The sequence below is a fragment of the Canis lupus genome, chromosome 6 (assembly GCF_048164855.1).
Source record: "Canis lupus baileyi chromosome 6, mCanLup2.hap1, whole genome shotgun sequence".
Lineage (NCBI taxonomy): Eukaryota > Metazoa > Chordata > Mammalia > Carnivora > Canidae > Canis > Canis lupus.
In genome coordinates this window covers 60,905,584-60,933,567 of record NC_132843.1, presented here as the reverse complement: position 1 = coordinate 60,933,567, position 27,984 = coordinate 60,905,584, and the positions used below count along the sequence as shown (strand labels likewise).

The 27,984-nt window shown below is 37.9% G+C and overlaps 1 protein-coding gene across 5 annotated transcripts in view; it reads right to left on the bottom strand.

Moving 5' to 3' along the window:
• The window catches only part of SOAT1 (sterol O-acyltransferase 1), a 75,605-nt gene that overhangs the window by 27,678 nt on the left and 19,943 nt on the right, over positions 1 to 27,984 (bottom strand). For 3 of the 5 annotated variants that reach the window (XM_072830835.1, XM_072830837.1, XM_072830836.1), the window contains one exon: positions 8,403 to 8,461. In XM_072830835.1, the coding sequence (XP_072686936.1) occupies positions 8,403 to 8,461 (59 nt within the window). Of the gene's footprint in view, positions 1 to 8,402; positions 8,462 to 9,043; positions 9,129 to 27,984 lie in introns of all 5 variants that reach the window. The other 2 variants (XM_072830839.1, XM_072830838.1) reach the window with 1 other exon arrangement.

Below are 27,984 nucleotides of genomic sequence, written 5' to 3'. Positions count from 1 at the left end.
ACAGACTATAATATTCTCTACCCTGTGCCTTTTATTCCCCTGACTTATTCCACAAACTGGAAGCCCGCAGCTCCTTCTCCTTTTCACCCATTTTGCCCATCCCCCTACCCCTCTCCCCTCTGAAAGAAACAGCTGAAGTGGACAACCTCTAATATTCTAAGAATGGGAAACAAGCACCATGAAGCAAAGATCCTATGGTCCGAAAACTTAGTGAAGACACTCACAAGTAATCAGAGATGAGGCTGAAGAAGCAAACGGAATAGATAGAGCACGACAGACCTTTAGGCCACTTTAAGAACTTTTCATTTTCTCCTAAGGGCAACTGGAAACCAATGATGGTTTAAACACAAGTTTTAAAAACATGTTTTGCATTTTAGAAAGAAATCTTCAAAAGAGCTTTCCAAGTAGAGGTTACCTTGACCAGAGTCCTAAAAATGAGGAAAGAGCAGGGTCATTTATGAATAGATTAAAAAATCATCCTTTCAAAGGCACAGAAGCATGAAAAAAAAAGTAGACAGAAAGAAACACAAACTGAAAACGTGTACTGAGTGCGGTGTATGAAAAATTATATTCTGACTGTACAATGTCCTATCACTGCTAGTCCGTGAGCTAATGACAGAGAATCTTCTAACCTCACACTGGCATGGAACCAGAAACCAGACCTTTTTGGGCAAAACAGGTAACAAAACAGAATACGTAATACAATGTTTAGGTTTTAAACTTAATTAACTCAAGAGAAGTTTCCCCTGGAGCACCTGGGTGCCTCAGCGTGTAGCGTCTGTCTTTGGCTCAGGCCATGATCCCAGGGTCGTGGGATCGAGTCCCAAATCAGACTCCCTGCAGGGAGCCTGCTTCTCCCTCTGCCTATATCTCTGCCTCTTTCTCTATGTCTCTCAAGAATAAATAAAATCTTTAAAAAAAGAGAAAGAAAGAGAGGTTTCCCCTAATAATTCACTTTAAAGCTACTGCATCTTATTTGCTTTTCATTGCACTTAATACAATCTGAAAATCCATATATTTCTGTTCTGTGATGTCTTAAGGTCTGCCTCCACCACCTGACTTTAAACAGCATGTCTTTTTGTTAACCACTGAAAATCTAGCTCTCAGCAAAGCAACTGGCAAGACTGTAGGCGTTAAGTCTATTTCCAAACAGCTTTTGAAACCTCTGGCACTGAAACTCCTACTCACACCACCGTTAAGTCTATTTCCAAACAGCTTTTGAAACCTCTGGCACTGAAACTCCTACTCACACCACCGCTGACTTTACTCAATGTCTATCACAAAGCAGAAAGTACTTGTCTAAAAGAGCTTCCTAGCCCTGGTTTCTTTCTAAAAGCTAGGAAGGATGGGATCCCTGGGTGGTGCAGCGGTTTGGCGCCTGCCTTTGGCCCAGGGCGCGATCCTGGAGACCCGGGATCGAATCCCACGTCGGGCTCCTGGTGCATGGAACCTGCTTCTCCCTCTGCCTGTGTCTCTGCCTCTCTCTCTCTCTCTCTCTCTCTCTCTCTATCATAAATAAATAAAAATTAAAAATAAAATAAAATAAAAGCTAGGAAGGAAAAGGAACTAAAAATCACTATCGTTGCTATTGTTGGTAATGGTTGTGATTTATCCAATGTCTGTGACTGCTATATGCCAAATACTGTGTTGGGGGCTTTTATATGTTAGTTCTGGTTTTAAAACAATCTTTGTGAAATAGACAACATAATTCGTATTTTACTGAGATCTAAACTTGAACAAATCAAGTAATGTGACTTGCCCAAGGTCTCACAAAGAACTTGCAAGCAGAATTACGATTAGAACCCTGAGTCTACAGGACTCAGAGTTCATGTAACATTATATTGCTTTCCACTGTACTTGATCTAAAATATTTTCTGGGGACAGCTGGGTGGCTCAGCAGTTGAGCGCCTGCCTTTGGCCCAGGGCATGATCCTGGAGTCCCGGGATTAAGTCCCACAGCGGGCTCCCTGCATGGAGCCTGCTTCTCCCTCTGCCTGTGTCTCTGCCTCTCTTGATGTCTCTCATGAACGAATAAATAAAATCTTTTTTAAAATATTTATTTTCTATATGATTAGTAGTACCGTAAGCCAAAAAAGCAAAACCTAAAAAAAAGAGTAAAAAATGTACATGTAGCCTGAAAATAGCAGGTAATCTAATACATTAGTCCTCTCACAAACATTTCATTTGACTACATCATGTAAAAGAGATTAACAGTCATAAATAGTGCATTGTAATAAATTCTTCCTCAGTATTAACAAAAAACCTGTTTAGAAATCTTTTTTTTTTTTTTTTTTTTAAAGATTTTATTTATTTATTCATGATAGTCACAGAGAGAGAGAGAGAGAGGCAGAGACACAGGCAGAGGGAGAAGCAGGCTCCATGCACCGGGAGCCCGATGTGGGATTCGATCCCGGGTCTCCAGGATCGCGCCCTGGGCCAAAGGCAGGCGCCAAACCGCTGCGCCACCCAGGGATCCCCCTGTTTAGAAATCTTGAGTATAACTATTGCATAATCTTTAATATACAAAGCCAAAGGTTTTGATAATCTGGCAACTAATGAAATCAGAGCTCTAAATTATAAGCCCTTTTTATTTAAAATAAAATTCATCCCGAGCTGTCTCTCAACTTAGACTATGATATTCCTGACATCATATTATTACCAATTCAAACTGAGCCAAAGCACATTTATTTTTTTTTAATTTTTTTTTTTTTTATTTATTCATGAGAGACACAGAGACAGAGAGAGAGAGAGAGAGAGAGAGAAGCAGAGACACAGGCAGAGGGAGAAGCAGGCTCCATACAGGGAGCCTGATGCGGGGCTTGATCCCAGGTCTCCAGGATCACACCCTGGACTGAAGGCGGCGCTAAACCGCTGAACCACCGGGGCTGCCCCAAAACACATTTATTTATCTTCATTTACTCAGAGAGCTCCCAGCTCCCTCATCTTATCTAATTGATATATTTGCCATTTCTCATCATCTCTACCAATCTCCCTCATTCAGCCATTGTTAAATGCTAGAAAACCAGAGACTAGTAAAAATACATTCCTAGTAGTTAACAAATAATATTCATAAAATGATTGTGATATCATTTTAATATCACATTTTCAAAGAATCTTTTAACACAAAAAACCCACAAAATAATGCTTAAAAATATATAACTGAACATATAAACTGAAGCTGATTTTGCCGACATACCTATGATGTACATGTCGACATATATCTACACTGTCTATGTGGATCTGTGTCTATGAGGGAAGAAGGAAAACAAAATATTGGGGGTGGGGGCAAAACCAAAATGTTCCTCAATCAGCAATATGCAGAGTATTAACATTGGACTAGTTTTGATGTTTTGGATTCTCATTAACATAAAATAAAGGGGGCAGCCCTGGTGGCTCAGCGGGTTTAGCGCCACCTTCAGTCCAGGGCGTGATCCCAGAGACCCAGGATTGAGTCCCACATCGGACTCCCTGCATGGAGCCTGCTTCTCCCTCTGCCTGTGTCTCTGCATCTCTCTCTCTCTGTCTCTATGAATAAATAAATAAAATGTTTAAAAAAAAAACATAAAATAAAGGGTAACTACCACCTGTAAGGTCTTCAATGCATTTCTAAAATTATGTAATTTCTTATTACAAACACTTACACTAACATCACTTCACAGTTTTCAAAGAACATGTTCAAAGTATCTAATTCAGTTGTTTCCTCTTGTTTATCCATATTATACATGGTGTTCTTAGCTGGCATGAGGATGGAAACCATGACTTCTTAAGAATCCCAGCACCTTACATAGTGCCTGACAAAGGAATCAAGTAGGTAATTTATGGAGCTAGTTACTACTGATCATTCCTAAGAGGGCAATAGGAGAGGCACCTTTTTGCATTTTGTAAGTGATGAAATCATAAAGAACAATAAACTGATTTTCCCAAGGTTCATGGAAGGAGACTGGAGACAGATATATCTATCTATCTATGTATCTATATCTATCTATCTATCTATCTATCTATCTATCTATGCAAAATGAAAAAAGGCAGAAAGGGAAATATCAGAAGGATACAGTCCCATTGACACAGCCAAAAGAAGACTTATCAGAAGACTGAGAGCAGGAAAGCAGAATGGACAGTAGTAGAGGCTGTCAATTGTCAACTCACTTCTTTTCCTAACTCAATCTGCTCCTTGAAACTCAGATGAAATGGCTGTAAGTCATCTGTACAATGAAAAGGAGGATCACAGCCTACAAAATGTAAAGCACAGAGGTAGAAGGGACCAGGGTTCTGCAGGGCCACAGAGTCACCATGACTGTTCTAGATTTCCCACTTCTAGATCATTTATAAGAGACAGCAATACATATCTATTGTTCAAGACACAATTATGTGAGTTTATCTACTACAGCACAACCTAACTTCAACATATACAATAACCAAAGAATTTCTTGGCAGAAAAGACTTAGGCTTATCTCTCCAGCAGTCTGCCAATAAATGAAATAGATTGGCATTATCCAAATACTGTTTTAAAGATTTTCTTTTTTTTAATTCATGAGAGACACACAGAGAGAGACAGAGACACAGAGACAGAGATAGACAGAGGGAAAAGCAGGCTCCGGGCAGGAAGCCCGATGTAGGACTTGATTCCAGGACTCTAGGATCACGCCCTGGGCCGAAAGCAGGCTCTAAACCGCTGAGCCACCCAGGCGTCCCCCAAATACTGTTTTAAAGAGGTTACTTGATTGAGCAATAAACCATAAAGAGAAGTCCTCTTCATATCATGCAGACATGACATCTGAGCCTTACTCATTACAGTTTGCTGATTTAATAGTTAGGCAACAGCATAAGGTACTGACGTGTAAGACAGTATTTTAAATGCTACACCAGAAGGAAATGAACTATGTCGCAATAAATGCTTTTAAGAAACAGAAATAGGAAGTAATTATTCATTCCTCACATTAGACCTAGTATTCCCTCTATAAAGTTGTGTGCATTAATAAAAGTTCTACAAATATTGATAGTACTCCCTTTTACCTCTTCTCACATTCACTTTTCTCTGGAAAAGTGCTTGCTTCAAGGACAGGAGCCCGGTGTCTAGACCAGAGCTGTACTGTGTGGCCCTGCCCTTCTGGCCAAAATCCAATTTTCTCTCTCATAACTCTGAAACTCTAAGCTTAAAATGAGGGACTGAAAACCTGATTAACTGAAAAATTCAGAAATACCTGAACTCTTGCTATTAAAGGCTTTCCATTTTCAAAGCGTAAGTGTTCAACTTCTAGGATTCAATGAGCTACATTAAAATCTTTCAAATGTTTCCTTTTATACTTAAATAAGCTCAAGTAGGTTTCTTTTATTTGCAACCAAAGAAATAGTTTCAAATAATTTCATTAACAAAATGTTAAAGTTAATAGATAAAATAATAGTAAATTGTTTGGGATTTAATCACCTGAATTTCCCGTGGACTGTTCCAAGAGCTTTTAAGTCTTGTTACAACACAATTCTAAGGACTTCAAAAGGTCATGAATAAAGTCTATATAAGTTGTATAATCTCACTAGCACCAGATTTTTTAATTAAAGACTTAAACTTTTTTATGATAGCATTTGGACCTAATCGTGACCTTTAATATATTCAATCAGTTCAAACCACTAATTTCATCATCATCATCTCCACCCCCCTTGTTTGTCTACCCTTCAGACTAAAGAGCTTACTCAGTATTTGACAACTTTTTCACACCTTTCTTTAATATGAGCTCTTCTATCTATACATCTTAACCTTCAGAGAGTTCTTTGTTGGTTGCCAGTTTAGCAAATATGTATGTAGGACACCTAGCTATTTTATTTATTTTTTTATTTTTTTTATTCATGAGAGACACATACACAGGCAGAGACATAGGCAGAGAGAGAAGCAGGCTCCATGCAGGGAGCCTGATGTGGGACTCGATCCCAGGTCTCCAGGATCATGCCCTGGGCCAAAGGCAGGCGCTCAACCACTGAGCCACCCAGGCATCCCGGACACCTAGTTAAATGTGAATTTGATAAATGACTTTTTTTTAGTCTAATTCTATCTTGAATATTTTGCATAATGACTAAAAAGTTATTTATCTGAAATTCAAATTTAACTAAACATATTTTACTTGACAACTCCAATTTTGTGGAGCTGAAAGAGTTACCCATTTCCTTTATACCAGGAATATAGTGAATCAGGAGCAAAGTTTAGGTTAGCTACTCAATGACACCAACTACTAAGAGTTGAAGGAACCCTGGGGATAGCTAGTCCCATGTTCGCACCTTTAAGATTAGGTGAAGATGGTCCAATGTAGTTGAGTGAACTGGGTCAGAGCATGACTCCAAATTACAAATGACTAGAAAGAGTTTTGATTTTCATTTGTTTTAAAAATTATTTCTAGGAGAAGCTAGGTGGCTCTGTCAGGTTAAGCATCCAACTCTTGATTTCTGCTCAAGTCATCATCCCATCAGGGTCTTAAGATTGAGCCCTGCCTTGGACTCCACATCTGCACAGAGCTTACTTAAGACTGTCTCTCTCCTTCTCCCTCTGCCCCTCCCCTTCTCTAAAAAACAAGAACAAGTAAATTTCATGGCTCTGAACAATATTCACATACCTGTCAACCTCCATAGTTGTTCACATTAGTAAATAACCCATAAAAAACAACAATGAAATGTAACCACTTAGAGATTGCTCTTGTAAATGGGAGAATTTAATAAAATTATGTATGTAGGGGCACCTGGACAGCTTAGTCGGTTAGACATCTGCCTTCAGCTCAGATCATGATCCAGGGGTCCTGGGATCAAGCCCATGTCAGACTCCCTGCTCAGTGGGGAGTCTGCTTCTCTCTCTGACCCTCCCTCTATTTTTTTTTTTTTTTTAAGATTCCATTTATTCATGAGAGACACACAGAGAGGCAAAGACATAGGCAGAAGGAGAAGTAGGCTCCACGCAGGGAGCCCGATGCGGGACTCAATCCCAGGACCCGAGGATCACGCCCTGGGCCAAAGGCAGGCGCTAAACCGCTGAGCCACCAAAGGATCCTGACCCTCCCCCTTCTCATGCTCACTCTAACTTGCTCTCTCTTAAATAAATAAATCTTAAAATACATACATACATATACATATACACATACATATGTGTATGTATGTGTATATGTATATGTATATGTATACAAAGCACCTAGTACAAGACCTAGCCCATAACAGGACTTCTAAATGTAGTTAGTTCCCTTCTCCTCCCTGCCTGGTTAGCCAGTCTAGAATATTAAGCAATTACAACAGCTTCCTATCTTGTCTCATATCTAAACTCTACATATTATCAACTTTGCTATCAAAATAGCATTCCTGGTGTATCTCCCTCAAAAACGTTCCAAGTAATAAATAATGCCAAGATGTTCAATCTCATTTGGTATCAAATTGTCAATTAAAACATTCCTAAGTCAAATCACCTATAAGTTCACCAAAAGAATTTTCGTGATTCATTCATAACAAAACACTGTGTAATAAATACAGAGTATATACTAAGAGTATACCCTAAGTTCTTAGAAGTATAAAGACATCACTTCAAGCTACTATTTAGCAAACTACAGAAGCAGTCACATTTTAGCCAGAATTGGAAGGATATACAGTATTTTGACTGGTGAAACAGGAAGTTAGAGAAGGTTTCAAGTAAAAAGAGCTTTGTGAACAGGGCATGAAGGTAGAGAAAAAAATGCTTTACAATCTAGTCCATTTTCCAACTATATTTTTCTTTCTGTCATGCCCCAACAGACACACAGATGCCAATAAAATAGCATTTCCCAGACAGTCTAAGTTTTCTACCTCCATACTTCTGCTCAAGCCATGCACTCCCTAACAACAGGAATCGAATTCTAGATTTACTGCAGACATATTATTTACTATTATTCACTATAAACCATGATAGGTGATAGATCCTTTCATAAAGCACTTGCACAGATACTCATACAGACACATTCAACCATATCACAGTTCACCAAAATCAAGTTCTGCTGGTAAAAGTCAGAAAATGAGTGTAGTCGATGGAAAGGGAGAGAAAAAAGCGATCTGGTTTTAAATGTAGGATGACAGGACACCTGCGTGGCTCAGCAGTTGAGAGGCTGCCTTTGGCTCAGGGAGTGATCCTGGAGTCCTGGGATCGAGGTCCACATTGGGCTCCCTGCATGGAGCCTGCTTCTCACTCTGCCTGTGTCTCCTCTGTGTGTGTCTCATAAATAAATAAATAAATCTTTAAAATAAATAAATAAATAAAATAAATGTAGGACGACAAAGTGGCAGGACAGTGTCAACTGATAAGAAAGGTAAATTATTCTTTAAGCAACTGAGCATTAACATTTTTACTAAACAAAGCTCCTTACCCTAACTCTATAGTTTTGTTTCTAGGACAGGAAGCCACTTACCTCTGCCTCTGCTGTCAACTGTATCTTCTTTGCCATCAACTGTTTTATGTCAATCCTACCTAAGGAAAGAAAAAAAGGTAACCTTCAATTGATGGATTTAACTACTAACTAGCACTATTTAAATCATGAAGTTGAAAAGCAAGCAAAAGAGGATGACTATGTAAATAGTACAATCACAAAATAACACAACTCTTAAAAAATGAAGCATGGGTAGTATCAACAGAAGGAAATTTAAACATGAAAATGTTAAGAGGAAAACAAAAATTTATGTACACATGGTAATCACAATTTTATTAACCATATGATGCTATAAGATCCAATTCTGACCATATGAGAAATTAGAGTCTCTAAATGGATCTTGTAACTGTGACTACAAAAATACACAAGCAACAGAAAAATTGAATATACTGGACTTCATCAAAATTTATTTTGAAACGTTTTTGCTGCAAAGGGTAACATGAGGAAGTAAAAAGACACCCAAAGGAAAAAAAAAAAAAAAAACATTTGCAAATCTGATCAGAGAACTCTAAAATATATAAAGAACCCTTATAACTCAATAAAAAGACAAGTAATCCAATTTAAACATAGGCGAAGTATCTGAACAGACGATGCTCCCCAAAATATATACAAATAGCCAATACCACATGGAAAAATGCTCCACATCACTGGCCACCAGGGAAATACAAATCATAACCATGATGAAACAGCACTTTGCATCCACTAGACCTATAATCAAAAATAACAAGTGTTGGCCACTGTACACCATAAACTTATACAATATTAATGTGTCAATTTGATTTAAATAAAGCTGGGGGTGGGGGGTTAAGAGTCATACATGCAGGAAAATTTGAGAAGGGTTATTTCAGGGACTGGATGTGATAGCTCTTCTGCAACACAATTACAGAAGTATTTATAAACACTTGTAACAACAATATTTAGAAGAACAGTATCCGCTTGGTAAGAATAAAACAAGAGATTTTGTTTGTTTGTTTGTTTGTTTGTTTCAGGGGAGGGGGAGGGAGTAAAAAAAAAAAAATGTTGGCCAGGACATGAAGAAATTAAAATCCTCCTACATTGCTAGTGGGAATGTAAAATGATGCTCTGAAAAAAAAAAAGTCAGCAAGGTCCTCAAAAGGTTTAACAGAGCTACCACATGACCAAGAAATCCCAGTCCTAGATATACACACAAGGGAAATGAAACATGTCCAGCCAAAAATCTTCATATGAATGTTTATAGCTGCAATATTCACAATAACAGAAAGTGAAAACGACTCCAATATCCATTAACTGATAGATTAATAGAACGTGGCTGATCCATATAATAAAATATTATCTAGCAATAACAAGAGGGAAACACTGAGGCACGCTTTAATATGGATGAAACTTGAAAACAGCTAACTGAACGCCACAAAAGACGACATATTTGTAGGATTCCGTGTACATGAAATAGAATAGACAACTCTACAGAGACAGAAGGCTGGTGGTTGCCCAGGGATCAGGGGTAGGAGTGTGAGGAATGTGGAATGACTGCTAATGGGTAGAGAGTTGCTTTCGCTTTTGGTTTTTTTTTTTTTTGGGGGGGGGGGGCAGGAGGGTGATGAAAATATTCAAAAATTCATTTTATTCTAATTTCTTATTCTGAAAGATTCCTTTCTGTGTAATAAGTCACATTAACGTAGCTCCCTAACATTTAACCAACTGAGGTTTGGAGTCAGTTATTAACTAATAGGAGCATCTTTTTCATGATTTTAAAGAAAATTTGATTTGTAAGGTATTAAAATATTTGTTTTTAATTAGAATCTGTTGCTCTGTATGACTCCCATATACATTGGGTATTTTGATTTATTACTGTCACAGATTTGCAGACAGTTCCTTATTTTTGTACTGAATCATAGTACTATTGTAATTTAAGCAAGCAGCTGTCTGCCCTTTTAGTAAAATATGGGAAGAGTCTTTTTTTTTTTAGATATTATTTATTTATTCATGAGAGCCAGTGGGGGGGGGGAGGGGGCAGAGACACAAACAGAGGAAGAAGCAGGCTCCATGCAAGAAGCCCAATGTGGGACTCAATCCCGGGATTCCGGGATCAAGACCTGAGCCAAAGCCAGATGCTCAACCACTGAGCCACACAGGCGTCCTGGGGAGAGTTCACTTTGAATGAAATTTGCCTTCATTCATGAATTTGTCTTCACACATAATACCTTGCCTAAGAGTCTAGCTGGGTTTTAGCTTTTGGTTTTACCTATTAAAAGTTTTTAAAGTCTTTTTGATAAAATTTCTAACTCATATCCTTTCTATCTGAAGAAAACAAAATTCTTTAAACAAAAAAAAAACCTTTTTTAAAAAATTTTCTTTAGCAAAACATTCGTAGCTTAAATCAATACTTTTCACATAATTGTACAAATAGTAATGCAAAAGCTAATGTCCATTCTATTTAATTTGATGCCCATTAACAGTTGCATACACTGCTCATTTTACTTGCTAAAATAATTTTTATTGAACTTTTTGATAAGGTTAGATTTTTCTTTGAGTTAGAGTTCTACTGGAATTCATTCAAGTCCAATATAGACTTACTGATCTTGAAATGGTATATTTCATTTTATATTTTTCTCATTTTCTTTTTTTTTCAAAGCATATCTTCAAATATTACAGTATCTTCTTCCAGAAAAGGAATTTTATAATCTAATAGCAAATGTTATTTTATCTTTTTAATTGAAATGTCAAGTTACCTATTATACTATGGGAACCCATCAGACATCATCATGTATAGACCCTCCATACAAATAAATGAATAGAGCAGACTGGGAGCTGAAACACATGGAACAGAAGACTACAACTTCTAGTTTGAGGTCTTTGTAAGAAACTATAACTTAACTTCTTATCATTTTAGTAGTTTTTTTTTTTTAATGAGAATTTGTTTCTCATCTATTCTTCTTGGCAAAATTTGCTTGAGTATTTTTGTTTCAGTATTAACAATTGCTACAGAGTATTATACTTACAAGGGAGAGTGAAGGGCACTCAACACTGTAAGTAATTTCCCCAAAATATTTACTTTGCTTTAGAAAGAAAACCACAGGCCCAAAATGGAGTTGCATATAGGACACGTCACCAAAACAAGGAACCTACCCTAATTAAAGTTGCTACCACTTCCAGAAATGTAGTTTTAACCAATCAGGAATTTTCTGATCAGCGTCAGTGAGGTTACCTGTCACATGGTCCTCTCTATCACCACTCCTCTCACGAAAGGAAAATAAGAATCCAGCCTAAAAAGACCTTTCACTTAAGGGAAGGTGGTCTTGCCTGAAACTATCCTTTCTTTTCTTTGTGAACTGTTCTACCCTGTTTCTGCCTATAAAATCATTCCATCCTGTACAGCTACTCTGAGCTCCCCTCTACTTGCTAGATGGGATGAATCAAAGCCAATTAAATCTTCAAGTTCTCCCAGTAGAATCTGTTAAAGATTTATATATTGTCGAGAGACAGTGCAAGTAGTGGGCAAGGGCAGAGGGACAGAGTCCCAAGCAGACTCCACTTTAAGCAGTTCAGCTTAGAGCCTAACACAGGGCTCGAAGACCCTGACATCATAATCTGAGCTAAAACCAACAGTTGGTTGCTTAACTGACTGAACCATCCAGGTGCCCTCATGCTGCTGAATTTTTGTTTTTTAACACCAGAATGAACTCTGGGGGTATTATTTGGGCTAACTTAAATTTAATAACTCTCTCTCTCCCTATTCTAAAAGTAATCTTCATTCAGAAAATTAATATCCCAATGCCCTCCCTAAAAAGAGCTCTAACAGAACCACTTATTATCCTATGGTACCAAGTAACTAATATTAATATTTTGGTAAATATAATTTGTCCTTCTACTTTGGCAAACACACATATTATAAATGTACATATTATAAAAATGGACTCATAGTTTTGGAACTCACTTTTTTCACTTAATATATTGTGAATATCTTTCTATGTCATTACATACTCCTCTATATCATTTTTATTGGTTTACTATTGTTTTTATGGCTGAAATATAATTTATTTAATCCCCCATTGGATCTTTAGACTATTTTCATCCTTTCACAGTACTGCACTTGGAAAATTAAGCATGGAAAATGAAAAGGTCCAAAATGCATCCTATGGGCAGCCCCCGTGGCCCAGCAGTTTAGCGCCACCTTCTGCCCAGGGCATGATCCTGGAGACCCAGGATCGAGTCCCACGTCAGGCTCCCTGCATGAAGTCGGCTTCTCGCTCTGCCTGTGTCTCTGCCTCTCTCTCTCTCTCTCTCTCTCTCTGTCTCTCATGAATAAACAAATAAAATCTTTTTAAAAAAATGCATCCTATAATGAAAGATAAAAATAAGTGGTAATGGCTGAGAAGTTTCCACAATTGCTGAAAGATGCCAATCCTCAAATAAAGTTAAGGCCAAACAAAATAAATAAAAATCTTTAAGTGTAGATTTTTATTTATTTACTTGAGAGTGAGCATGAACAGGGAGGAGGGGCAGAGGAAGAGGGAGAAGCAGACTCCCCGCTGAGCAGGGAGCCCGATGTGGGACTTGATCCCAGGACCCTGAGATCATGACCTGAGCCAAAGGCAGACGCTTAACCGACTGAGCCACCCAGGCATCCAATAAAAATCTACACTTAGATAGGTCATAGTGAAACTATAATACACAGGTTTATTGGTTTGTTTGTTTTTTTTAAGATTTTACTTTCTTATTTATTTATTCAAGAGAGACACAGAGAGAGAGAGAGAAAGAGTCAGAGACACAGGCAGAGGGAGAAGCAGGCTCCATGCAGGAAGCCTGACATGGGACTTGATCCCGGGTCTCCAGGATCATGCCCTGGGCTGAAGGCAGGCGCTAAACCACTGAGCCACCTGGGCTGCCCACACAGGTTTATTTTTAAAAGACACCTTTTATAAGTAGCCAGAAAACAAACATCACCTACAAGAGAAGTGAATTATGCTGGGTGTCTGACTTACTAAACAGAAGTCAGCAGAGTGGAATAGTATCTTCAACCGTTGATAGTGATCGAGTTTACAACTGGGAAGGAGGTTAAAGGTCACATCATAAAAAGCGTGTGTGTGTTATAACAAGGGCTCTGAGGAAACTAAGAATTTTAAGCAAGAAAATAACTGATTTGATATTGGAAAGCCCACTCGGCAGGATGAGAAGGACCACGTATGAGAGAAATGCAATAAATCCACATAAGAGGTCATAAAACCAAAACAAATGGTAGTGAGGATGAGTAGAATATATTTCTAAGATATTCACAAACTGGTAAGAAATATGAGAATAAGAGAAATATTAATTTGCTATTTCTATAAGCTGTAAGAACACGTGTTTTTAGTACTGTTATCTACAATCAGACCATGGTTTCATATATAAGCTATTTATTTCATAAATAAATGAATACTGAAGCTTCTTCCTTTCAACTAATTCAATTATCATGGGGGAGATGGGAAAAGAAGGATTGTAAAAGATTAATTCTCGCTACTTGTGCCTCACTTCCAAAAGGAATCTACTCATAAATAACATAAATAACATAACCACTGTTACAAAAAAAAATTTTTTAAAGTAGTACTACAAAGCTATATATATATAGTGGAAGAAAAATATATTTAAAAGCCAATTCATTTTCCTTTACCTTAAAATTAATTTCATACAATATTCAAAGGAAAACTTACTTTCTTACTACCTGAAAATTAAAAAATTAAATGTCATAAAAGCCAAAAGAATAATGCCCTAAAAGCTAACATCCAATTATTTAAAGAACAGACATCCAATCACATAAGTTAACTCAAGGTTTCTAAGTTTCTAAAATGTTGACCCTGAAACAGTGATAAGCCAGGACTGAGAGTCATGCAATTTCTGAAAGATCTGCCTAGGTGTACTAATATCACTGATAATATTTAATTAGTAGACCCAAGGATAAACCCATTAAAATAAAGCTACTCTACAGTTTGTTTTCTCCTAGCCCTCTGATCTCCCAACAAACCAGGCATGCATCATTTACCGTTGTCAACATTACCTAACTCGTCTAAAGTCTACTATATTTAATTGGAATATTTAAAATTTGGGATGCCTGGGTGGCTCAGCAGTTAAGCATCTGCTTTTGGCTCAGGATGTGATCCTGGAGTTCCAGAATCAAGTCCCACATCGAGCTCCCTGTATGGAACCTGCTTCTCCCTCTGCCTATGTCTCCTCTCTGTATCTCTCTGAATAAATAAAATCTTAAAAAAAAATTATTCCTTGAAGCATCAAAAATCTCACTTTAATAGGTTTTTAAAGATTTGAGAGAGGGAGAGAGAGCATGTGCGCATGAGGTGGGGTGGGCAGGAGCAGAGGGAGAGAGAGAAAAATCCCAATCAGACTTCTGCTGAGCATGGAGGTAGAATCAGGCTCGATCTCATGACCCTGAGATCATGACCTGAGCCAAAATCAAGACTCAGAGGCTTAACCTGACTGAGCCATCCAAGCACCCTGTTTTAACTAGTTTTGATGAAAAGCTTTCTAAAATTATTACATGTTGTGCCACCTTTAAAAAAAAACTGTATCTGGGGCAGCCCGAGTAGCTCAGCAGTTTAGCACCACCTTCAGCCCAGGGCGTGATCCTGGAGACCTGGGATCAAGTCCCGCGTCAGGCTCCCTGAGTGGAGCCTGCCTTCTCCCTCTGCCTGTGTCTCTGCCTCTCTCTCTGTCTCTCATGAATAAATAAATAAAACTTTAAAAAATTATAAATGTTAAAAAAAAACTATCTTACCTAATTTGTATGTGGAATGAAAGTGATTATTTATTATACTGTGCTATCATAGCAAAACCTTTCAGTAAAACTGAAATGAGAACAATCAGGACTATACTAAACAACTCCAAAGATTGCGCCTTTCAAATTGGGCTGCCTCTTCACGGCTTTGCACCAAATCTGCTTCCTGGAACAATCCCATATTTATACTATTCTGCCAAACCTACTGCCAATGTTACCCAGAAGGGAAAGATAAATAACCAAGCTCATTAAGTTCATAACTCATTTATTCATTCAATTATACATTTAACTCATTAAATAAAAACCCACGGAGTACTCAATATAGAGAGGGTAGTACACATGTATTCCAAACCCTTCTTTAGGATCTCAGGAGAAATGTGCAAACATAGATCATTACAAAAAATAGAGGACTGTGGGGTGGATGGAGCTTTTAGAGAGGAAGTCAATATTTGAGATGAGTCCCAGAGAATAAAGGAAAATCATAGCGAACAGGTGCTAGAAAGATTATTTCAGGTAGAGGAAAGAGCACAAAGACTTGTAAAAACTTGGGTTTTCTGGGACTTGATTTGAACCTGAGTCAAATGTCTCTCTAGGTGCCATGCTTCCTTCGCTTTACAAAACTGATTTTAATAGGCTTTTGCCTAAGGTTAGCTTTTATCTAGTCGCTAAGTGACCACTTTCCAGGTCAGTGCTGTCCCAGAGTAATATAATGTGAACTATATGTGTAATTTTCAAGTTTCTGGGACCCACATTAAAAAGTAAAAAGAGAGGAAAAATAAATAAATAAATAAATAAATGAATGAATAAATAAATAGTAAAAAGAGAGGCACCTGGGTGGCTCAGTAGTTGAGTATCTGCCTTCGGCTCAGGTCATGATCCCGGAGTGCTGGGATCAAGCCTTGTATCGGGCTCCTTGCAGGGAGCCCACTTCTCCCTCTACCTAGGTCTCTGCCTCTCTGTGCGTCTCTCATGAATAAATAAGTAAAATCTTAAAAAAAAAAAAAAAAAAAGTAAAAAGAGGAGTGCCTGGCTAGCTCAGCAGGCTAAGTATCCAGCTCTTGATTTAGTTCAGATCATGATCTCAGGGTCATGAGATCGAGCACTGAGCAGAGCACTAAGCTTGCTTGGCATTCTCTCCTTCTCCCTCTGCCCCTTCCCACTCTCTCTGGTACACACATACTTTCTCTCTCAAATAAATAAAACAGATACAAGTGAGTCCTTGAAATGTGATATGTACTATATAATTACAGTGTTATATCATTTCAAACTAGCCACACTTCAAGTGCTTAACTGGACCTACTGAAGTCTAACAGGTCCACTGGCTCCCATACTGAATGGTGTAGTTCTAAAATCAGGGGTCAGCAAATTTTACCTATAATGGGCCAAACAGCAAGTATATTTCAGGCTATGCGGGCCATATGGTCCACTCACTACAAACAAAAGAATGAACATGGTGGGGATCCCTGGGTGGCTCAGTGGTTTGGCGCCTGCCTTTGGCCCGGGGCGAGTCCCACCCACGTCAGGCTCCTGGCATGGAGCCTGCTTCTCCCGCCTCCTGTGTCTCTGCCTCTCTCTCTCTGTCTATCATAAATAAATAAATAAATAAATAAATAAATAAATAAATAAATAAATAAATCTTTAAAAAAAAAAAAGAATGAACATGGCTGTGGTTGCCAACTCCTGTTCTAGATGGCTAATTTACTGTAAATTTGGCTGACAAAATGAACAAAATGGTATGTATAGGACTTTGAATATGCTAACATAATAATGGTGAATGTTGTTGGCTACTTCCCCAATAAGGGCCTGTGTTTCATTCCCCTTGCCAGAAAGTCATTTAAGAATGGGCATGAGTGGCTTTTAAAAAAAAGAGGGGGGGGGGGGGAGATGCCTGGGTGGCTCATCAGTTTGGCGCGTGCCTTGGGCCTACAGTATGATCCCGGAGACCCAGGATTGAGTCCCACATCGGGCTCCGTGCATGGAGCCTGCTTCTCTCTCTCTGCCTGTGTCTCTAGCTCTATCTCTCTCTTATTTATAAATAAATAAAATCTTTAAAAAAAAAAGAAAAAAGAAAAAAAGAATGGGCATGAGTGGGTGGCTCAGTGGTTGAGCATCTACCTTTGGCTCAGGGCGTGATCCCAGAGTCCTGGGATCAAGTCCCACATTGGGTTCCTTGCTGGGAGCCTGCTTCTCCCTCCTTCTGTGTCTGCCCCTCTCTCTCTCTCTCTCTCTCTCTCTCATGAATAAATAAATAAAATCTTAAAAAAAAAAAATGGGCATGAGAATCTCCCAGAGTAAAGGCAGCATAAAGATGACCCAGTAGAGCTAGTTTACCGAGAAGAGTTTAATCAGGCTTCTTTATATAAGTGTGGGCAGAGTTTAAGAAAAGCAACAAAGGATGGTGTAGAATTCTAGGTGTAGAATTCTAGGGCTAATAACAAGTACCAGGAAAGCCATTCCCATCCTTAAGCCTCAAAGGGCAAGGGAGGGAAATGATTGGAGAAACCCAAAGACAATGCCTTGGAGAACTGTAGGAGACAGGAGTGATGATCACTTAGCACAGAAGAAACCAACCCTATAAATACAGTCACCTTACTCTCTCTGCCAGCCCCCTCCCCCCCACCCTGTCTCTCCTCACCCCCAGAATACTGATACAGTCCATTAAAGTCAGCTTCCTTGCCTTTCACGAAGATGGCGCCAAAGTCAAAGAAGGAAGCCCCTGCCCCTCCCAAAGCTGAAGCCAAAGCAAAAGCTTTGAAAGAAAGCGGTGCTGAAAGGCATGTACGTCACCTACATTCCGGCGACCCAAGACCCTGCCTCTCTGAAGGCAGCCGCCAAATATCCTCAAAAGAGCGCCCCCAGGAGAAACAAGCCAGGTGACACCATTTTGCCTCTTCCCCAGTCTTGATCACTATGCCATCATCAAGTTCCCCCTGACTACTGAGAAGAAAATAGAAGACAACACACTTGTGTTCACTGTGGATGTCAAGGCCAATAAGCACTAGATCAAACAGGCTGTGAAGAAGCTCTGACATTGATGTGGCCAAGGTCAACACCTTGATCAGGCCTGATGGAGAGAAGAAAGCATATGTTTGACTGGCTCCTGACTATGGTGCTTTGGATGTTGCCAACAAAATTGGGATCATCTAAACTGAGTCCAGCCGGCTATAAATCTAAATATAAATTTTTTCACCATAATAAATAAATAGATAAATAAAATAAAAATAATAAAAATAAAAATAAAAATAAAAATAAAAATAAAATAAAATAAAATAAAATAAAATAAAATAAAATAAAAAAGTCAGCCTCCTAGAGCACAAAACAGGGTAAAAGAGTAGAGGAACAAAAGGAAAATAGCCAGCATAACCTGTAATCTAATGATAGCCAAAGAGACATAAAGAGTCTGCTGGAAAAAAAAAAAAAAGAGTCTGCTGGAGAATTTCTCATTAAAGTTTCATTGCTCTAAAGAGAAACATAGGGTAACCGTTTCTCCTCTTCGGATGAAAACTGTTTTGCTTTTCATTTTGTTTGCCTTACCAATTTTCTTACCCAGCCTAGAGTTGTTAACCCCTTGTCATTGTATCACTACAACCAATTTCCTGGACCCACCATATCACAGCCCAATCCCAGATCCTGCCTGCTATTTGCTTGCTCTGATTTCAAACCGTTGTGTACCACAGAAATAATTAAGAAAATGGGCCCAACCTAAACTGCTGTCAAGCCTTAACCAGTCCTGCAATAAAAAATGAAATCTTGGGTAGCCTGGGTGGCTCAGCGGTTTAGCGCCGCCTTCAGGCCAGGGCATAATCTTGGAGACCTGGGATCAAGTCCCATGTTGAGCTTCCTGCATGGAGCCTGCTTCTCCCTCTGCCTGTGTCTCTGCCCCATCCCACCCCCACCCCCTCTCTCTGGTCTCTCAAGAATAAATAAATAAAATCTTGAAAGAAAAAAGAAAAATAAATAGAAATCTTTGCCTTCATCTCTTGATGAATTTAACAATCCTCACAATCCTCATGCTCTAACTCCATACATTTTCCACCTTCTGCAAGCCCCAGGCTTACCAAGCAACCTTCAGTAGATCACCTTGGGTACTCACTTTTTTTTTTTTTTTTTTTAATTAAGCTTTTATTTGAGAGAGAGTGTGAGCAAGAGAGACCATGGGGGGGGGGAGCAGAGGCAGAAGTGGAGAAGTAGACCCCCTCCCCCACCCCACCAGGGGGCCCAATACATTGCTTGATCCCAGGACCTTGGGATCATGACATAAGTAGAAGGCAGATAGATGCTTAACCGACTGAGCTACCTAAGCACCCAAGGAACTAACTCCTTAAACATCTTCTATCCTTCTTAATTTTTACTATTTTCAATCCTCTTCTCCATTGTTCCCAAGTCAGAGGAAGGCAGAGGCCATCTCATTTTCAATATTAACTTTTTAAAGTACTGCCTTGATCCTTCCATATCCTTAGAGAAATTGTTCAAATTGTTCTCAACACATTGAGCCATTTATATTATCCATGTTCACATTCAGAGGCAACCTATTCTTTAAAAATTGTTTCTGATATTATGATATCAATGATACTCAAAATTAAATCTGTGGCTTTACAAACATTTGCCAAGTGTTAAATATTTATTTAATACTTTAAAAAAATATGTAACTGAGTATCAAGTCTGTGACTTCATAGAATTTATTGCTTGGGATGAGGAATATTAAAGCAAGAGTTTTCTTGAAATTACATAATAGTATGGTACAGAGATAACAAAATTACAAATAATTGAAATTTTGGAAAAGCCCTTTCAATTGAACCTCTTACCATTTGTGATCTAACTATACTATTCTTTTCCTTTTTTTTTTTTTTAAGATTTATTTATGATAGACACAGAAAAAGAGAGAGAGAGAGGCAGAGACACAGGAGGAGGAAGAAGCAGGCTCCATGCCGGGAGCCTGACGCGGGACTCGATCCCGGGACTCCAGGATCATGCCCTGGGCCAAAGGCAGGCGCCAAACCACTGAGCCACCTAGGGATCCCCTTTCTTTTCCTTTTAATACAAAATGTTCTAGAAAAGTGATTCACATTTCCTATCTTCATGTTCTCACTACCAATTCATTCCCAATTTGTTCCTACAACTCTACTTTCTGAGGTCACTATGACCTCCAAAGTTCTAAAAACTTCATTCTTATTAAATGTGCTGTAAACTTCAATATTTATGAAGTATTAATCATACATCATCCCATTTATTCATATAACCCAGTGCAATAAGACGGTTATCATTTAATTTTAAAAATCAGATAAAATTCAAAGAAACATCTGGCCCACCATTACATGGCCAGTAAGTAACAGAGCCTAAACTAATACCAGTCTTCCTTTTTGTGCAACAAGCAGCACAAAAAATAGAATTTAAACTAAAAATAAAAAAACAAAAACAAAAATCCTAGGCCTACTTATAGTGACTACATTCCTAAAGACGACTAAGTTCTAAGCAGTGACTTAATCACCAGTTTTTCAAGTTTCAGTTCTTTTTTTTTTTTTTTTTCAAGTTTCAGTTCTTTTAACAAATACTTTCTTTGTCTCTTCGTGGCAAGTACAGAATTAGCTAGTGCGTAGGCACTGACTAGCAGGTTTTATTGCCTAGAGAAATTCAAACTCATTTTAAAATCCTGATTATTTTCTTTAAAAAAATCTATTGATTATGCTTTAGATCTTCACCTCAGCTTCACTTTGCTCTCCACAGATAAGTAACCTAAAAGAGTATATGACAGTCACTTTAAGTCCATAGTAGGATGATTATGGTTAGAAGTATTCCTTGAAAGAATCAATCATGTATCAATCTTTTTTTAATGATTTACTTATATTTATGAGAGAGAGAGAGAAAGAGACATTGAGTGAGGGGTAGGGGCAGAAGGAGAGACAATCTCAAGTAGCCTCTGCGCTGAGCCTGGAGGCCAACACAGGGCTCAATCCCACAACCCTGAAATCACAACCCGAGCCAAAAATCAAGAGTTGGACACAACCAACTGAGCCACCCAGGCACCCCAATCATTTATCAATCTTAAAAGCAAAAAGGGAGACAAGATAGTATAATCTACCTATCCCTTATCACCTAATGCTCCACTGACCTCAAAAAATTCTCAATTACATGTCTGTACTAACTACACAGAAATGAAATATGAACTGGAAATGAGGATCATGGACACCTGTATAGTTCAGTCAGTTAGGCATCTGTCTTCAGCTAAGGTCATGGTCCCAGGGTTCTAGGATTGAGTGCTATGTCAGGCTCCCTGCTCTGCAGGGAGTCTGCTTCTCCCTCTCTGTCTACCCCCGCCCCCGTCACCCCACCCCACTCCTCGCTCATGCTTTTTCTCTCTCAAATAAATAAAAATCTTAAAAAAATGATGATCAGTATATAAATATTCATACAGAAAAGGTGATTTAATAATGTTGAAAAATTGGCTAGCCATTTCGTAAAACTATAAAATTAGATCTCTAATTCACTTATTATTCAAAATAAATTTCAGATGAATCAAATATTTAAATATAAAAAATTAAAATAAGGTAAATATTCATGTTTTCATTTTTAATAATCTTGGATGATTTCTAAGCATGACAAGAAATCTAAAACCAATAAAAGAATACTTGATAACATAAAAACTAAACATGGCAAGGCACATCATAACCAAAAACAAGTAGCTACTTGTCCAAAAACAAGTAGCTAGTTTTAAAAGTAGCTAGTTTTAAAAATATTCATAGTATATGACAGCCAAAGGATTTCCTTAAAATGTAAGTTATTTAAAAGAAGAAAAATGGGGCACCTGAGTGGCTCAGTCAGTTAAATGTCTGCCTTCAGCTCAGGTTGTGACCCCAGGGTCCTAAAACCAGCCAGCATTGAGATCTCTGCTAAGGGAGGCATCTGTTTCTTCCTCTGCCTCTGTCCCTAACCGACTCATGCGCTCCATCCACTCTCTCTCAAATAAATAAATAAAATATCTTAATAAATGAATATATGAATGAATGAAGAAAAACAGTAGCCACTAGGTAGTTAACAAAAATGGGCAAAGGATATGAATAGGGGTTTTGTGTTTTTTTTAAGATTTTATTTATTTATTCATGAGACATACACAGAGAAAGGCAGAGACATAGGCAGAGAAGCAGGCAGCCCCATGTGGGACTCAATCCCAGGACTCCAGGATCACACTCTGAGCTGAAGGCAGGCGCTAAACTGCTGAGCCATCCAGGTGCCCCATGAATAGAGTTTTTAAAGAAAAAATAAAGTTAAATAAAACATGAAAGTCAATAAAAATGCATGAAAAAAGTTCTCTACCTCACTTATAATTTATGATAAATTTATGCTACATGCTATATAGTGTTTGTCACTCATCAAACTAGCAAAGTTTAAAAAAACGATCGGTAAAGATCTATTGGTAATTATATGGGAAAACATACATGGGAACTGGTATAACATTAATATTTTATTTTTTTAAAAGATTGTATTTGTTTGACAGAGAGTGAAAGAGCACAAGCAGGCAGAGTGGCAGGCAAAGGGAGAAGGAGAAGCAGGCTCCCCACCAAGCAGAGAGCCCGACCTGATCCCAAGTTCCTGGGATCATCTGGGCCAAAGACAGATGCTTAACCAAAAGCAGGTGTCCCTGTTATAACATTTTTAAAAAGAAAATTTAGTCACATCTAAATTTTGAATAAAAAACCTCTTTGATCCAGAAATTTCACTTTTAAGTATCCTACAAGCACACTAACACAACTCAGCAATGATATTCTTTCAAGAATGCTTCCTGCAGGGGCACCTGGGTAGCTCAGTCAGTTCAGTATCTGCTTTCAGCTCAGGTCATGATCTCAGGGTCCTGGGATAGAACTCCATCCACATCAGGCTTCCCCACTTAGCGGGAAGTCTGCTTTTCTCTCTCCTTCTGCCGCTACCCCTTCATTCATGCCTTATCTCTCACCTTCTCTCTTTCTTAAATAAATAAAATCTTATTTAAAACAGCACTATTTATAATATTGAAATGCTGAAAAAAAAAAAAAAAAAAAAGAAATGCTGGATACAACTGATATGCCCATCAATAATAAAGGGTAAGTTAAATAAATTACCAAGCATTTGTGCAACAGAAATATCCACATAGATACTTTTAAAAACTTACACGTGCATATACTGAACAAAAAGACATCTAAGATTCACTAAGTTTAGAAAAAGCAAATTATGGGAGAGATTCCAAATATGACCTGACATGCAGGAAGAAGAAAATGATTACTTAAAGGAAAGAGAATTATTACTTTATAACTGTCTCCAGTATTTGAATTTTTCATATTACTTTAAATTTAATCTTTTTTAAAAATAAAAAATAAATAAAATTTTAAGCATATTCCAGTAATGTTTTTTAATGAAATCAAACTACCTTTTATTTCTGATAGCCCTCCCCTCCTTTTTTTTGCAGTTTAGTCCCGAATTATTTAGCATGGGGACAAAAGATTGAGATCTTAAAGGTATATTATGGGCAATCTACAAAAGCAATAAATAGGCATAACCAATTACAACTGGTCTATAATGTTTTAAAGCTATAAAAGGTTTCTATTCTATAATGAAAATAATCTAGAAACTATTACTTAACTAGAGTTAAATTTGGTTTCTTTTTCTTTTATCACCACACCTGTTATCAACTGTGTGGGTGGGTTGCCATACACAATGAGAGAATTAGCCTGGTTATCATTAAACTTTTACACTGCCATATGATCTTATTTTAAAAATCAGGAGATAATTTCTGGTTTAAAAAAAAGTGCAAGGGCAGCCTGGGTGGCTCAGCGGTTTAGCGATGCCTTCAGCCCAGGGCATGATCCTAGAGACCCAGGATCAAGTCCCATGTCAGGTTCCCTGCATGGAACCTGTTTCTCCCTCTGCCTGTGTCTCTGCCTCTCTCTTTCTTTCTCTCTCTCTCTCTCTGTCTCTCTCATGAATAAATAAATAAAATCTTAAAAAAAAAAAAAAAGTGCAAGTTTTGCGTCATGGCAGTATCATAGAGCCAATGAGGTTTATCCAAGGCGCAATTATAGCTAATTGAAAAAAAAAAAAAAAGCAAGATTCCATGTAAATTAAAATTCTCAGTTGGTATAATATAGAGCAGGTAATTACAAAGCTTTCTTAGGATCTGAGACAGAAAAGTCCACAGTATCATCAGTGAGAAAATAAAATACCTTAACAAACCCAGTGCTATTTGCTCTCCTTGGTTTTGCATAAGGGAAAATCTAAGCACTAACAGGCTTATAAATATAATCATGCACACAGGTAGGTAGTCAATCAATAACTAAATATACAGTAAGACTTCAAACTCCATTTTCTGACTTCCTCCTGACTTTCCAATTATCTTTATATCCATGGAAACCAACCACAAATCTATACTATCCCCCCCTCCAACTCTCCCACCCCACCAATCCTTTCTAAAAGCAAACAAAAACACCAAACACCTAACAGTTCAGTCTTCAACTCCATGCCTTTGCAAACTCCTACCTTTCTTCTGCCTTGAAACCCTCTGCCAGTCTTTTCTTCAAAGGCCAAACTCAAGGAACCTAGGTGGCTCAGTGGTTGAGCATCTATCTGCCTTTGGCTGGAGTCATGTGTCCAGGGATCAAGTCTTGCATCGGGCTCATCCCAGGGAGCCTGCTTCTCCCTCTGCCTGTGTCTCTGCCTCTCTATGCTTCTCGTGAATAAATAAATAAAATCTTAGAAAACAAAAAAACCGAAGGCTAAACTCAAATTTTACTTCTGTGAGGTATTTCCCTCCATTTTACAGCAAGACTTGTCCCTAACCGCGTTAAGTCCTTTATACCATTTAGTTACTATTAATGTACTTAACTGTTATTTATAACATGGGACTGTTTTCTGTTTCAGTATCTTATTCAACCAAACCCCCTACTAGCAAACTTGGTACAGTGCCTTATAAAATTATGTAGAGATTACTTAAAAATAAAATATTAAAAAAAAGCAAGTTATTCCCTGAACTTTTCATCTCTACAGACTTCTAGCCAGTAGATCTTAAAAACTGTCAGTTAATTGTATATTTTCCCCATCAATATGTTGTTACAATTTGCAGTTCTATTCCAGTTCCGGGGCTTGGCAACATAGATAAAACCAGGAAAACTACATCATTAGAAGCAAAAGACCATTATTGGCCTCGCTTTCTTTCAAAATAGTCAAATTATAGTTCATATCCCATTATTCAAAAATGAATATACCGGAGTGCTACGTGTGGCTCAGTTCACTGAGCATCTGAGTCTTGATTTTGGTTTGGGTCATGATCTCGGGGCCATGGGATCAGTGTTGTGTCCCACTACGCACTCAGCATGGAGTCTGCTTGTCCCTCTCCCTCTGCTCCCCGCCCAGCACATGCACACTTCTCTCTTTCAAATATATGAATAAACTCTTTAAAAAAAAAAAACAAAAAAAAAAAACAAAACAAAACAGGGGCATGTGGATGACTCAATCAGTTAAGCGTCTGCCTTCAGCTCAGGTCATGATACCAGGGTCCTGGAATGGAACTCCATATCAGGCTTCCTACTCAGTAAGGAACTTGCTTCTCCCTCTCCCTCTGCCACTCCTCCTGCTTGTGCTGTCAAATAAATAAATAAAATCTTTAAAAAAATAAGTACACAAAAATAAAAATGAATATACCTATTATGCTCAGGCAAAACTACATTCAAATGAGTTTTAGAAATTCTTCTCAAACATAAATTTGCCTCAGACACATTACAACTCAGAAAATAATCATTACTAATATCTTGTTTGCCCTCTTAAAGAAATTGAAAACTTTTCAGGATATTTTCAGCATTTTTTTTTTTTTAATTAAGAAGCTGTCAAAGAAAACTCTCAGCTAGTATTTTCCTTTTTTTTTATTTTTTTGGATACAGAGAGAAAGCACAAACAGGGGAAGCAGCAGACAGAGGGAGAGGGAGAGGCAGGTTCCCCACTGAGCAGGGAGCCAGATGCAGGACTCAATCCCAGAACCCTAGGATCATGATCTGAGCTGAAGGCAGATGTTTAACCAACTAAGCCACCCAGGTATCCTAATATTTGCCATTTCTTTTGACTAATCTTCATGTAATGAACTAAGATATTCAAACTTACTCTTTTGACCTTAAAAGCTACTTTAAAAGTACTAGTTAAGGAGCACCTGGGTGGCTCAGTGGTTGAGTGTCTGCCTTCAGCTGGATCCTGGGGTCCTGGGATCAAGTTCTACATCAGGCTCCTCACAAAAAGCCTGTTTCTCCCTCTGCCTATGTCTCTGCTTCTCTGTGTCTTTTGTCAAGAATAAATAAAATCTTAAAAAAAAAAGTACTAGTTAATATTCTATAAATTTCTTGCCACTGGCAATTGTTATATCTCATCATACAAAACATTTTTCAAGTGAAATTTTTCATCTCTCAAAATGCCATATAATTTATTCAAAAGTTTGTATCATCAAAAAAAATTTTTAAAGTTCATCATCTAGGACAGGAAAAATTTAAAGTAAGAGGCATTCACATACTGCTACTAGGAATACATTATTTCCAGAGAGCGATTTGACAATATGTACTCAAAAAACCCTCAGAAATATGTATTCCTTTCAACTAAAATAATTTCTAGGAATGTACCCAAAGAAAAATTGTAAACAAACTTTTGCTTACTGCATTTTCTAAAGTAAAGACATTTTGCTTCTACATCAATGAAAAAAAAAATGTGCTCTCCACCTATTCAGTTGATTAAAGCTCTGTGGACTGGCCAGTTTTATGGTTAGATGCATATATTGAACAAAGGAAAATGATTATAGAATAAAAATATTTAAAACTTTTTTTCATATATTTTTGTCAAAGGATTCTCAAAATCTGTTACAAAAGGCATGCTCTCCCAATATTCAGATATATATATATATATATATCAAAAATAGTGAAACTGAATAGAACTGAAACATATCAGCTGAACTATTATTTTTAAGACACTTAAAATAGTGCCTGCACATGATAAAACCAGTATTACTTAGTAGTAATAGCATATTGGTAAGTTATAAAAGTGAACAAAACAACAAAAGGTAGTCAAGAATAAGCACTACTTAAAAATATACCTGCCCTACGACCCAGCAATTGCACTGTTGGGGATTTACCCCAAAGATACAAATGCAATGAAACGCCGGGACACCTGCACCCCGATGTTTCTAGCAGCAATGGCCATGATAGCCAAACTGTGGAAGGAGCCTCGGTGTCCAACGAAAGATGAATGGATAAAGAAGATGTGGTTTATGTATACAATGGAATATTACTCAGCTATTAGAAATGACAAATACCCACCATTTGCTTCAACGTGGATGGAACTGGAGGGTATTATGCTGAGTGAAGTAAGTCAGTCAGAGAAGGACAAACATTATATGTTCTCATTCATTTGGGGAATATAAATAATAGTGAAAGGGAAAATAAGGGAAGGGAGAAGAAATGTGTGGGAAATATCAGAAAGGGAGACAGAACGTAAAGACTGCTAACTCTGGGAAACGAACTAGGGGTGGTAGAAGGGGAGGAGGGCGGGGGGTGGGAGTGAATGGGTAACGGGCACTGGGTGTTATTCTGTATGTTAGTAAATTGAACACCAATAAAAAAATAAATTAAAAAAAAAAAAAAGAATAAGCACTACTTATAAATTAGAAGAAAGGTAGTAAATTTCCTCACCTGATAAAAGAAAAAAAAAAAAACCCACAGCTATCAAAATTCATGGAAAGACTGAAAGCTTATTCCCTAAGATCAGAAACAGGACAAGTCTGTTGACTCTTGCCAATTCAACATTGTACTGGAATCCTAGCAA